This window comes from Buteo buteo, chromosome 5 (assembly GCF_964188355.1).
Source record: "Buteo buteo chromosome 5, bButBut1.hap1.1, whole genome shotgun sequence".
In the NCBI taxonomy this organism is placed as follows: Eukaryota; Metazoa; Chordata; class Aves; order Accipitriformes; family Accipitridae; genus Buteo; species Buteo buteo.
In genome coordinates this window covers 23,236,040-23,248,762 of record NC_134175.1, presented here as the reverse complement: position 1 = coordinate 23,248,762, position 12,723 = coordinate 23,236,040, and the positions used below count along the sequence as shown (strand labels likewise).

Below are 12,723 nucleotides of genomic sequence, written 5' to 3'. Positions count from 1 at the left end.
GCACCAGATGCAACATGACTCAGGTGGCTCTTTCCTTTAATATCCTTCACTTGACTGAAGGAAAGTCTGAATTACAAGTCTATGGTCCTAAATAGTAACTGAAAACACAGTAGCCTATGAATGTTTAGGTATTTTCAAAACCAAAATGTAGTAACAGACCAGGAGACAGCAAGCTACGCAGTTGGAACTGTGGCTGCTCTGTCATTATTTGTTACACCTCCTTTGATTTGACCCTTTAGCAAGTGAACTTGCAGTTTTAAATATCTTAAATATGGTAACAAAACACCTCCAAAGGGCAATGGCAAGTAAAAGCCCAGGATGATACAAGATGAAAATCAATAGGAATTGTAGATATAACTGAGTTAATTTGCTAAGGTAAATACAGAGAAACTATTTAAATACAATATGGGCACATTTCTTACATATGACATGTACAGTTAAATAACTGGATTTTTACTGGACTTCAGATAACAATTAAAATATAGTTAATATTTCGGATTTAGTTCTCTTACTATATTTTCTAAACAAATAATCAGCTTATAACTTGAGAAAGTTTGCATAAACCTAGATTTTGGCCCTGTTAACTTTTGCACACAACTACTAGTTATTTGGCAGTTGCATCCATAGGGATAGGTTCTTACTGTATGTTATGGCAAAAAAGAAATTCTTCATTTGCTTACAAAAGTGTGAACTAGACATTCAAACTTTTTTAAAAAAATACATCTGCATCTTAGAACCATTTTTCATATGTATGGAGATTTTTCATAATGACACTGAGACAGAAGCATAACGAGAATCTAATTTTTCACCTTTCCATTGTTTATGCATGCATTTTTGTGAGCATCTATACGTCAGACATAAGCAATTCCTTTTAATATGACACTGCTTCTGCAAGTCTTTGTGAAATGGCTTTATGAGGGTAAAGCACCTTGCCTGCATTCATACATGCTATTTTAATGCTTTAATAGTTTGCACCAAAAAATGCATACAGGCCCCCCCCCCCAATATTTCACAGGAAAAGCAAATTAAAAGCTATGATGCCTGCATTCATATATATTAGCTAAAACTAAACAGACTGCTGCTGGCACATAAACTAGTGAGTTGGTCTGCTCAAAGGGACAGGCAGTCATGTCAAAGTAGGCCAGAAAACACCGGCTCACCTGAGGCTAATTTTTTCTGCCTTTACCCCTCATTTTAGCCAAACCAGACTCGGAGCACGTACCAGCATCACATCACCCTGTGAAAGCACCTGTCTCAGTGCTGTGACTCAGGACGTGCAGCCGCAGGAGAAACCAGCGCCCATCGTTCGGGCTTCCACCTTGGGCTGAAGCTGCTGCCCTGGCCCGGGCTGACCAGAACGGTTCCGAGGCCACTCTGAAGTAAAATGGGAGCACTGCAGGTTAGAAGAATAGCTCAAGCTGCGATATTATCAAGCGTACAGAAAAAGCAATTGAATACACCAACTTTGAGTAAACACTTACTTGTAATTTTAAAAAAAAACCCATCATCAGGGAAGGTTCCTGCCTTACAGAGCAGCCGAGTTTACGTGGGTCACCCTCACTTCAGAGGCCGCAGACACCAAAGCCGTGCCTGAGGGACGCCCGCGCGGCAAAGCGGGGGAGGCAGGGGCAGCGGAGCCATGGGCTGACCCGCCATACCCGCGGGTAGGGAAGCCCGGGCGGCCAGCGGTGCCCCCGGGCATAGCGATGGCGGCGCGGGCAGACGGGCTGCCCTCCTCTCCTCTCCTCGCTCGGCTACAGCCCGGCACTTCCTGCCGCCCGGCCGCCATTTTGCAGAGCCGGGGCGGCCCCTCAGGCGGCCCTGCTAGCTCCAGGCCCGGCGAGGCGGCGGCGCAGGTAATGCGGGATGGCGGCCGCCGCTCCGCGGCGAGACCCCCTGCCCGCCGGCGGCGCCGGCCGGGGAGCTGAGCCGCCTTCCCCGGCTGGCTCCCGAGGGGCGTGGGTGGGCTTCCCCTTTTTTTGGCGGAGCAGTGCCCCACGAAAAGCAGGGAGCGCCCCGGCCTGCTGCGGGGGCTGCTGCCTAGCTGGGTCTCCAGCGGGCTGCGAGTTCATCAGTTAATTTTGCTGAAATACTAGCAGGTGCCGGGGTGAAAGGCGCGTAGTGGGCATTGGTACCCCTCAAAGGGCATGCTCTGAAAAAAACCCAACCTTTTGAAGATTTTTCTTATGCTTCTCGTGCCAATTTTTTTTCTGCCCAGACAGGCCTCTCCCCCCTATCCCCTGCAGGGAGCTCGAGGCAGGCACAAGTAAGACTATTTATTGGCAATGTGGCATTAATGACATGTGAGTTTCAACAACGACTTAAAGCAGCCCTAATTGAAGATTGGATTTTAAAGAAGCCAAGGTGTTACTAGTACAAAATTACTGCATTTTTAGTGCTGTGAACTATACTCAAAGCAAGATTTCCTAGAAAGTCCTTCCAGTGCTCTGCTCACACGTACTGACCACAAAATGCTGCTTACCCATTTGTCTCAAAAAAGTAGCCTGTGTGTTCCCTAGCAAAGTAGAATGCCATAGTTTTTTATAGTAAGGGAGTAGAATATTTGGCTATTTGCACTAATACGTCTTCAGAACTGTTTTCAAAGCTGATTTACAGTATCTTGTAACAAACATAAGCATTAGCTCAGCTCTTACATGTCTTGTATATAAGACGTTCAGTCTTAACAGGCATTAGATTTACTTTTGTTTGTATCTGTTACAGCTCATAATTAACATCATCATTTGCAAATGCAATGGAAGAGGGCAAGATTGAAGACGTCCAGGGTATTCTACGGCTTAATGTGCGAGGATGTTTATACACAGCCAGGCGTGAGTCTTTATGCCGCTTTAAGGATTCAATGCTAGCTTCTATGTTTAGTGGACGCTTTCCTGTAAAAGTGGATGAATCAGGTAAATATGTTCAAACTGTAAATATGACATTCTGATCAGGGAGCTCTGTGGCAAATTCGTGCTTTTATATATATTTATGCATTTTATAGTATATCTCTTTTCCCAGTCTGCTGAGCATCAGTTGGCTTCTTTAATTGCAGGATGTAAACCAATTATGCATGCATGACTTTATACTTGTGAGAAATTAATCTGAATTCCACAAGACTACTCATGTTTGCAAACATACATGTTAGTATAGTGCTTAGCCCTGCCTTGTTCCAGTCCAAATTGTAGCTTTGGAATGTAATTCTTCAGTATGAATGTGAAAATAGATAAAAATGAAGTTGGCAGAGTATTTGGCATTTAACTTTGATCCTCTTTATGACCCCCTATATTCTCCAGAGGCATCTCACTCTCTCTGTTCATTACATAAGGAGATTTGGGTCTAATCTTTGTTTCAGAATACTTCGCTACCCAGTAAATACTGCATTTTTCACCACCATGGCTTGATATGAAAGTTTGACTAAAACTATTCATGGGTCAAATTTCACACTTGTTTGTGACTTGGAAATTCTGCCAAAGTATGTCCAGTTTAAAGATATGATGGATGATTACTTGTACACTTTTGACTGTTTAAAATATCTGAAATGTTTAACACTTTTATGGGCAAGACTTTGCTACCATTTTTCAGTTGCAGTGAACAGCCTGTTGTATACAGCTGTGTATAGTTTGGTCAGTTTCTGTAGCAGTCCATGAGCCCAACAGGTGAAGGAGAGAAAAAATACGGTAAAACAATATTCAGGGAAGGTTAGACTAGACGTATACTGGAGCTGATGCTACTTTTAACTCTTTTAAATTGCTTAGATCCAAAATTGAAAAGATCTCTGCAATAGCAAGAAAAGATTTATCTGCAGTTAGAATTAGAAATGCATCTAGAACTAGATTTTAGCATTTTAAGTGGAGTGCAATAAAGCTGAGATTTTGTGTTGGCATTGTCCTATGCAGATTAGTGATTTCACTGAAACTCCAAAGAAATGTTTACTGCACTAAGAATTTTATCTTCAAATAACAAATATTCCAGGGAAACAAAATAGTAGTTTTGAAAGAACAGAGAAAGTATACTTACTCCTCCTAAGCAAGTAAAACTAGTACAGAAGTTTTATATAAAGGTTTTACTTAATGATTTCGTAGAATGTGACAAGTCTGTCTTTGCTTGCTGGAAGCAGTATTTTAAATAATTTTATTTATGTTTTCAGGAGCATGTCTAATTGATCGAGATGGAAGCCTGTTTAAATATCTTTTGGATTATCTTCATGGAGAAGTTCGGATTCCTGAAGATGAACAAATTCGAATTGCACTGCAGGAGGAAGCAGACTATTTTGGCATCCCTTATCCATACAGTCTGTCTGACCATTTGGCTAATGAAATGGAGACGTATTCTTTAAGGTCAAATATAGAGCTTAAAAAGGTCTTGACATTTCTTACATTTTTAAAGATGTACTCTCTAATGCACACCATTCATTAGTATCAGATACTGAAACTACAGTGTATACAGGTTAGCTCTTTTTAATCACCATGTTAAATCACCAGTAAATTCAGAGGTTTAGGTTAAGAAATCCTAGAATTGATAATGCAGTCATAGTAGTTCAGGACATCAGCTTTTCCCATCATTGCAATAGAGCAACAGTTTAAATTTGACTCTGTTTTACATGCAAGCCTGCTGTAAAACTTGCATGCCAGGAATGACATTGTTTAGTTCCCTATTTGGCTTCAAATTTTACTTGAGATTAGATTTGATCCCTTCAAGATGTTCTTTTTTTTTTTTTTTAATTTTACAAATTCATCCTAAAACTTGAAAGATAAAATGTGCTTTGCTATTTTTTTAGAACAAGAAAGAAGAAAAGAAAATTAATTTATTATTTTATATCCCAAGGTTTGTCTATTTTTGAGTACTGTAAATTAAAAACTAATTCTAATTAACTGATTGGAAATTAACTCATATTACCAGGTATGGCTGTGTTAGTGCTGACCATCATCTATGTTCTCGTAGTAAGATGTTGTTCTATTCTCCCTTATTCATTTCCTTTTTAAAAGCATAAAACATTTCCAGGCCTTTCAGTTTCTCTTCATGTTAGGGATTTGCCATGCCTTTAAGTATTTCTGTTGCCTTTCCGTGAATTTCTCCTAGTTTTACAATATTCTCTGTTAACATCAGATAAGAAATACTGCACGCATTATTCTAGATAAACTATACCCTTGATTTACTTGAAAGAGCTCACCAGTACAGTTAAGAAAACTTAAATATGAAAGCTTATTCAACTAAAAATACTGTATTCTTATTAATATTCTGTATTTTGTGTTTTATGTTTTTTCCAGGCTTTGTTAGATTTCTGCGATTCTTATGATTTAGTTTGTACCAAGCCTACAGTTTGGGTCCTGCACTATCTGAACACTTCTGGAGCAAGCTGTGAAAGTAAAATTATTGGTGTGTATGCCACAAGAGCTGATGGGACTGATGCAATTAATAAGGAGCTAGGAACGAAAATTCATAGTAAAAGCATTTACAAAAGGTAAGACGACTGTCAAACACATGAAAGCACTATGAAGTGAGAATGAACACTCACATATTATAATAATAGCTGAATGTTATTATATGTAGCATAATATAGCATTATTGTACTATAAATCTGTGGAAGGGTTCAGATTCTTTCCAGCTTTGAAAACAGATGGCTGGTACAATGGTCACATTAAACAAACAAACAAAAAGATAAAAACTAAGCATGGACTACAAGAATTTGAGAGAGTCCACAAAAGGTGGCTAGAATGCAGTTGCTGTAAGTTCTCATTATGTTTTACTTACTTGCTATTTTTAAAATGCCTCAACCATTTAAAATTACCTCCTAATTTAGGATGATATTGACCCTAAATACAGTTAATGAATCCCCATCCAGAAAAAGTTCCAGAAATATTCACAAATTTGGTTGTGATTAATGGAATTGTATTTTGCAGACAGCGGAAAGAAATACTTAACACCGAAAAGAACTGAAGATGACAGGAAATGGTTTTAATTCCTTAAAGGACCTGTACATCTCTACTACACTATTAATGTATTTTTATGACAGTAATTGTAAGTTATTGGTAGACCTGTACTTCTAAGTATCTGGAAGCAATTTGTCTTTCTCTTGGTCCCACAGTACAGTGTCAGATGTGTACTTCACTGTGTACTTTTTGAAACAGGATTAAAGTAGAGCTTTTGATGTTTCATTGTCTTTATAATTAAGATGCTTATTTTCCTAAATTTAGGCTGGTAACATTAATATTTATTCCAAGAGTATGTGGACACATAGTATTAGGTATCTGTCCTCCTACTGTGTTGTCCCTTTGAATAAATGATTGAGGTTTAGAAGAATAATTTTACACCATTAATTCTCTAATTATTTTGTGAACATCTATTCTTTCATGAATAACCATTTTTAGCAGTAGGTGTTCACAGGCATGCAGATCATGGGAGGATGGCTATTTAGAACCTTTTATGCAAATGAAAATAAAATTTAATTAACATTTTCCTTTCTACTTTACAAAACATTTAATAGTAAATCCTTAGAGTAAGGATTTAGTAAAAAGAATGATACATTTCATCAGTGTTACATTTTTAAGGGCTTAGCTAGATTTACCACATAACTGTTACCTTTAAAACAATATTTCTAGAGAAGCTGGAAATAATGTCCAATACATCTGGAGCTATTACTCAGTAGCTGAGTTGAAAAAGATGATGGATGCTTTCGATGCCTGGGAAGGGAGAGGTAAATTATTAATTTTTTTTCTTTTATTTCAGTAGTACTACTTTTTTTTACAGAAAAATAAGAAAAATATTTGTCAGTTAACTGTAATAAAAACTCTGCATACATTTTCACTCCTTCAGTAAGTAAGTAACGTGTTGTAAAATATCCGATAGTAGTGGCTATTTGGGAAAAAAAACCAACCAAAAAAACAAAAACCAAAGAAACCCCAAAACCTCCAAGTCTTAATGGATGTTCCAAGAAGGTGACACGAGTTGATATGAATGAACAGATGTAGTGAGAGCCACCACATGCAAGGGGTGATAGTCTGCTAGCATTGGGCACTCTGGAGGAAGCCCTAGAAGCACGTTGGCTGTAAGCAACGTTCATGTCAGCATAGTTTCAAAGCTGAAATTCTACATAATAAAATACATGCATTCATTTAGTCAGGTGTACATACACATAACATTGACTATGTTCTCTCAGCTCATCAGTACAACGTCCCTTTGAAATGCAGGTGTCAGCTATTGGAGAGTGCCTCAGGAGCTGATTGAATGTTGGACTCTGGAAGAACGCCCTTTGAAAGGCAGTTTGCATCGTATGCCTCCAGTTCATAAAAGGTATGCTGATTTGCATAGGAGGCTTAAAATAAAGCAGAAATACAGCACAATCTTTGTTTTTTAAATTCAGGTTCTTTGAACAGCTATGAATGTTGAGTTTTCTCTGTTTTTATTATTTACATTTTTATAAAATGTCTTATAATCAGAGAGCTTAATTGCAGGACTGACCTTGCTAGAAACAAATTACCTTTTTAGGCTGTTGAAACTCTATTCTATTCTACTTTTTCAGCTTTTAAAACATCACATTAGAGTGGGAAGGAGTAACTTCAAAAAGTAGAGCGCAGTATTAATTAAATGGACTGCTAAAAAAGAAATTTAACTGAAAACTTTAAACGGTTAACTGATCTTCATGAGATACTTCTTTTTTTAGAAGAAATTTCTAGAATTTCTTCTTTTCAGTCTTATGTCAATACTTCTGACTACACATCCATTCTCAATACATTACCTAGAAGCAGCCTTTGCAGGTGCTGATCTGAGCCACCCTACAGCCACTTTGCTGCTAGATAGAGGAGGATCCTGCTGACCTATGTACATACTTTGTTTCTTTAATTGAAGTTCTTTGTTTTACAGACGATTAATCGACTTTCCTGAAGAGGAAGACTATTTACTGAGTAAAGTGGGTCCCAAGCCAATTAGATTCGCAGGTCCCTCAACAAGTACCCATATCAAAGTCAAGAATTCAGCTGCATTAAAGGTAGCTGCTTGCAATGCTTCACATTCTGCAGTGACTCTTAAACGACCCAGTAGTGAAAATTTGACACTGCACAAAGTAGCTTCTGAAACTGTATCCACAACATGTGCATCGGTCCCCAGCAATTCCCAGGCGCCCTGTGGAAGGCAGAGTGCTGACAGTGGGACGCCGTGTCAAATGACGTTCAAGATTGCAGGGTCTAGGAAGCCTGCAAGCAAACGTGTAATAAAGCTGAAGCGAACTCCACTTTTTCTTGTGACACCATCTCAGCCATCTTCTTCTGTATCTAGTAAAACAAGGGAACAGGATGGTGCTGCTGTTGAAATTCCTACTACTTCTGTGGTACTAAACAAGAAAGAACCAGCTGTAATAGCAGAGGGTATTAAGCTTAAGAATGATAAAGCGGATGGATAATGTTTGTCTCAGCCTGATAGGCTGGATAGCTTTACATTAGCTGGTTAAAGAAGAGATCATAATCTCATGTGGTCATTTATTCAAAGATTTGGTAGAAAATGATGATGAAAAAGTTCCTGAAGAGCATAGGGAGAAATTGTTTTAAGTGAGCACTGAAGTGCTCTAAATATTCTTAGATGTTGGGAAGGGAGGAAGAAAAATGGATTAAAAAAAAAACCCTCAAACACAGAGCATGTGCAGTCTAATGTTACAGTATGTCATATTTGTATTTCTGTCAGGCTGTACTAGTACAGCTGACCTTTTTAAAGGAGGTACTTGCACAGCATAAAAGACGACCTCTTTATCAGCTTTACGTTAACATTAACTAGAGTTAATTTCCTTATTTTGTATGTTTGAAGTGGGGGAAAATAGATAACAATAAGTAGCTTTTATTAGATACAAGTTTGCCTCAAATGTGCAACATACTGAGTATTGTGAAGATTCCAGAAGTTGAATGCACTTACTGGTACTTCAGGTGAGGGTAAGTCACCATTTTGCTATTAACAGCAATGAAAGGGACTGGCTTTGCTTGTACACAGTGAGAAAATTCAGAGAAACAGGAAGGGAAGAAGCATGCCTAGGGAGTAACAAGGCAGTTTTTTCCATAGACCTGAGACATAAATGTACCACTTTCCTAACGTGGTGTGATTTGCCACTGGGGTGAGGCTGCTGCAGGCAGCCGGTGGAGCCTTGGCATTTTGTATTGCACCACTGTGGGGAGTGTTTTCTGCAGCTGCAGGGAACCTCACAGGCCTGAGTTACAGCTGGCCTTCCTGTGTCCTTCTGCATGTCCTTTCAAACGTGGAGGGGACAACCTCAACTTCTGTGCAGCAAAGCAGTGTTAACAGAGGTGCCCTGGTTTGAAGATAAAAGAACTGCTCCCCCAGAGCAGGGTAGAGACCTTCTTGTACCAGGGTAAATTTTGAATAATGATACCAAAGTGTACAGCTGCTGTATATTTCTATCAGCAGAGGAAAGCTGGATTTGGCTCACTGATTTTAAAAAGCCCTTTTAGTTGTTTAAATCAGTGAACGAAACCTGGCTTGGTTTTGTGCTCTTGCTTGCTTACAGTTGGGTGTTGGGTTTTTTTGTTGGTCTTGCTACTGCTTTTGCTTTTCCAGCACAGTAAATACAGCTGGCCCTAAACGTTGAGAAGTTCTATTCACATTGCCAAAATGCAATGTTCTTAAAATTCCTGAGACTATTAGAATTACAGAAGGGTTCTCGAAATGTTTAATTTTCTAGGTCATTTAGAAGTGATCACATTTTCAGGCTTTTCTCCTAACCACAAGGACTTGAAACATGATTTGCACAAGTAAAAAAATCCCAAACTTTCATGTACTAACATATTTTTAAGGAGACACTTTGCCATGAACAGTAGTCACTGTAAAGGTGTGCAGTACTGTAATTTTCTGCTATTGGTGTGTATACTGAAGACCAGCTTACCTTTAGAATCTTTAAGCTAGTGGTTTTTCTTAAAAAATAAACCTGAAGAGGAACAATCCCAAGGCTCTTCCTACCCCAACAAAAAAAGTTTCACTGAGCAAAGAACAAGGCAAAAATTATGGAAAGATACTAACATAATGTAATCTCCTATTCTTTGAGGATGCAATTGATCATTGACACTAAGTTTGTGAAATTAGTTTTTCATAATAATCAGACTGAAAAATAGTTCTTAATACTTATCTTCTGTGTGACTTCTGCTTCACAATTTATTGAATAGCTGAGCACTTTACCATGCACCTTTAAATCGTTTTACAATGCTTCCTAAAGCACATTTTCTTCCTCTTCAACTTCTAATGAATTTAGAAGGCTTCTATAAACACAGAATCATAGAATCATTTAGGTTGGAAAAGACCCTTAAGATCATTGAGTCCAACCAGCACTAAAGCTCACAAAAAGTATGGTATTTTGCATGTATACAAGAAAAAAGCTTTAAGAATAGTCCTGCGGGACCTTCTGAGTTTGCACTAGCTCAGTGGTTACTTATTATTCTGGTAGCACTGTATTTTTTGAGTAACGTTCATGTCATTTGCATTACAGTAGCTTTAATGAGTCTTCTCTTTGTCCTAGACACACTGGCTTGTGGTTAAAAGGAAAAAGAAAAAAACCAACCAAAAAAGAACTCCCTTGAATTTCAATAGATGAAACAGGAAAGTGGCTGTGGTGGAGACGCAGAGCAAGATTAATTATTTTTTGAAGGACTTGATTTTATTTATTTTTAATTAGATGAGGTGCAAACATCCATGGCCTTATAACTTATCTGAGTAGGCACTTTCCGTGTGCTTTTCTATACCTGTGAATCTTGCCATTTCTCTTAACTGATGGACTGATACTAAACAGTTTTACAATAGCCGAATAGTGTTAACCTTCATGGTGACTTTCACTATAAAAATAGCTTTGCCCTTATCTACCCAAAGCCTTTTAAAATGTGGAAGTAAAATATAATTTCATGTTCTCTCTGGGAGGCCAGTAGCTGAAAACAAATGAAACTTGCCAGTCCAAGGACAAGTTATCCCTTAACCTGGCTAATAGACTGTGTTTTTTGAGGCCTGGAACAAGGAGTAGAAATTCTGCAAGTCTGAGTTTCCTGCAGGTTGAAACTTCCTCAAAACTCTGTGTTCCCAAGTTTCTTGAAAAGTCTGCAGTTTTCTTAACATTTCACTTGTCTAACTCAATTAATGAAGTACCAGCTGGTACTGCGTTTGCACTGATAAACTGTTGCTACACCATATGTACGTACTGGATGGTTTGGGGAAACTACTAAAGGTGAACTACAGTTTTATAGCTGGGATGAGATGCATTGTCAAGTGGTGTGACAATGGTTTACTTTGAATCTTTGTAAAACAATTCATTATAGAAGAAACCATGTTCAGAAAGGTACTCCAATTTAGTAATCTGATTACTAGTATCCAATAGCTGTGCTCTAAAGGCTGACATATGTATCGCCAGTGTAGTTTGATGCATTAAATTTTTTCTCACAAATGCTGTCAATTTTCCAATGAGTTGTTTAGTTCTCACTTTCACACTACTCTCTTTCCAAACCATCGATGATATGGCATCATATGGGTTAAGGAGACAATACAATTCCAAGTGAAATTTCTAGAAAATTACTCCTCTGTGATTACACATGGGCTTGTGATGCAGAGGGCCCATTATCACCAAGATGTGATTCAAATAGCTGTAATTCTATCTGTATGCTTCAGAGTATGGAGAACTCATTTGTACTTGATGTAAGCAAGTAGACATTATTTCACGATAGGCTCATGTTACCACTGATCCTTAGGGAGAGTTTTCGTCAGACTTGTTTTTAGCTGAAGAGCCATGGAAACACCAAAGCTACCTCTTTTTTTCTTTCAAACTGTTCCAGTTACTTCCCTACAAGCTCTTCCAGAGCAGAAAAGTACTTTTTTAAACTGGCTTACATTAAATTGCTTAGATAATAAACATTATGTAGTTCAAATCTGACTATGGCTAAAAAGAAATATTAACATTACCCAGGAGTAAACAGATTTCATCTACTTAGTTCTTCCCAATCCATAAAGGACAAATTCTCACCTGATAAAACAGGAGGCCAGTGTCCTGGTTTCAGCTGGGATAGAGTTAACTGTCTTCCTAGTAGCTGGTTACAGTGCTGTGTTTTGAGTTCAGTATGTGAAGAATGTTGATAACACTCATGTTTTCAGTTGTTGCTAAGTAGTGTTTAGAGTAAAGTCAAGGATTTTTCAGCTTCTGATGCCCAGCCAGCGAGAAAGCTGGAGGGGCACAAGAAGTTGGCACAGGACACAGCCAGGGCACCTGACCCAAACTGGCCAACGGGGTATTCCATACCATCGGACATCCCATCTAGTTTAGGAACTGGGAAGTGGGGGCGGGGAATCGCCGCTCGGGGACTGGCTGGGTGTCGGTCAGCAGGTGGTGAGCAATTGCACTGCGCATCATTTGTACATTCCAATCCCTTTATTACTACTGTTGTCATTTTATTAGTGTTATCATTATTAGTTTCTTCTTTTCTGTTCTATTAAACCGTTCTTATCTCAACCCACGAGTTTTATTTCTTTTCCCGATTTTCTCCCCCATCCCACTGGATGGGGGGGAGTGAGTGAGTGGCTGTGTGGTGCTTAGTTGCTGGCTGGGGTTAAACCACGACAGCCAGTTGTGCCACCAAAAACTTGGGAGTGAAGCTGCCTGTCCCTTAGCTGCAGTTATAGATGCGAAGTGTGGTTAGAAGTAAAACTCTGTAAATACTCTGCTGTATTAAAGCCCCACAAAAATGTAGATTAATTTTGGGC

At 38.7% G+C, this 12,723-nt stretch overlaps 1 protein-coding gene across 2 annotated transcripts; it reads left to right on the top strand.

Annotated features, from left to right (window-relative positions):
- The first annotated feature begins 1,233 nt into the window (after positions 1–1,233).
- KCTD18 (potassium channel tetramerization domain containing 18) lies at positions 1,234–12,472 on the top strand. 2 transcript variants are annotated; one of them, XM_075028124.1, is made up of 7 exons: positions 1,234–1,399; positions 2,722–2,909; positions 4,145–4,356; positions 5,265–5,458; positions 6,597–6,691; positions 7,185–7,287; positions 7,858–12,472. In XM_075028124.1, exons 2-7 carry the CDS (start codon positions 2,753–2,755, stop codon positions 8,390–8,392), a joined length of 1,296 nt encoding a protein of 431 aa, XP_074884225.1. In that variant the 5' UTR covers positions 1,234–1,399; positions 2,722–2,752; the 3' UTR covers positions 8,393–12,472. The 2 variants fall into 2 exon arrangements, with proteins under 2 accessions (XP_074884225.1, XP_074884226.1); XM_075028125.1 differs by lacking the exon at positions 1,234–1,399 and adding an exon at positions 1,728–1,856.
- Positions 12,473–12,723: the final 251 nt, after the last annotated feature.

Coding starts and splice junctions, on each gene's coding strand:
- KCTD18 (XM_075028124.1), top strand. CDS start 2,753: ATGGAAGAGGGCAAGATTGAAGACGTCCAGGGTATTCTACGGCTTAAT. Junction 4,357..5,264: donor CAAATATAGAGCTTAAAAAG/GTCTTGACATTT, acceptor TGTTTTTTCCAG/GCTTTGTTAGATTTCTGCGA. Junction 6,692..7,184: donor CGATGCCTGGGAAGGGAGAG/GTAAATTATTAA, acceptor TTTGAAATGCAG/GTGTCAGCTATTGGAGAGTG.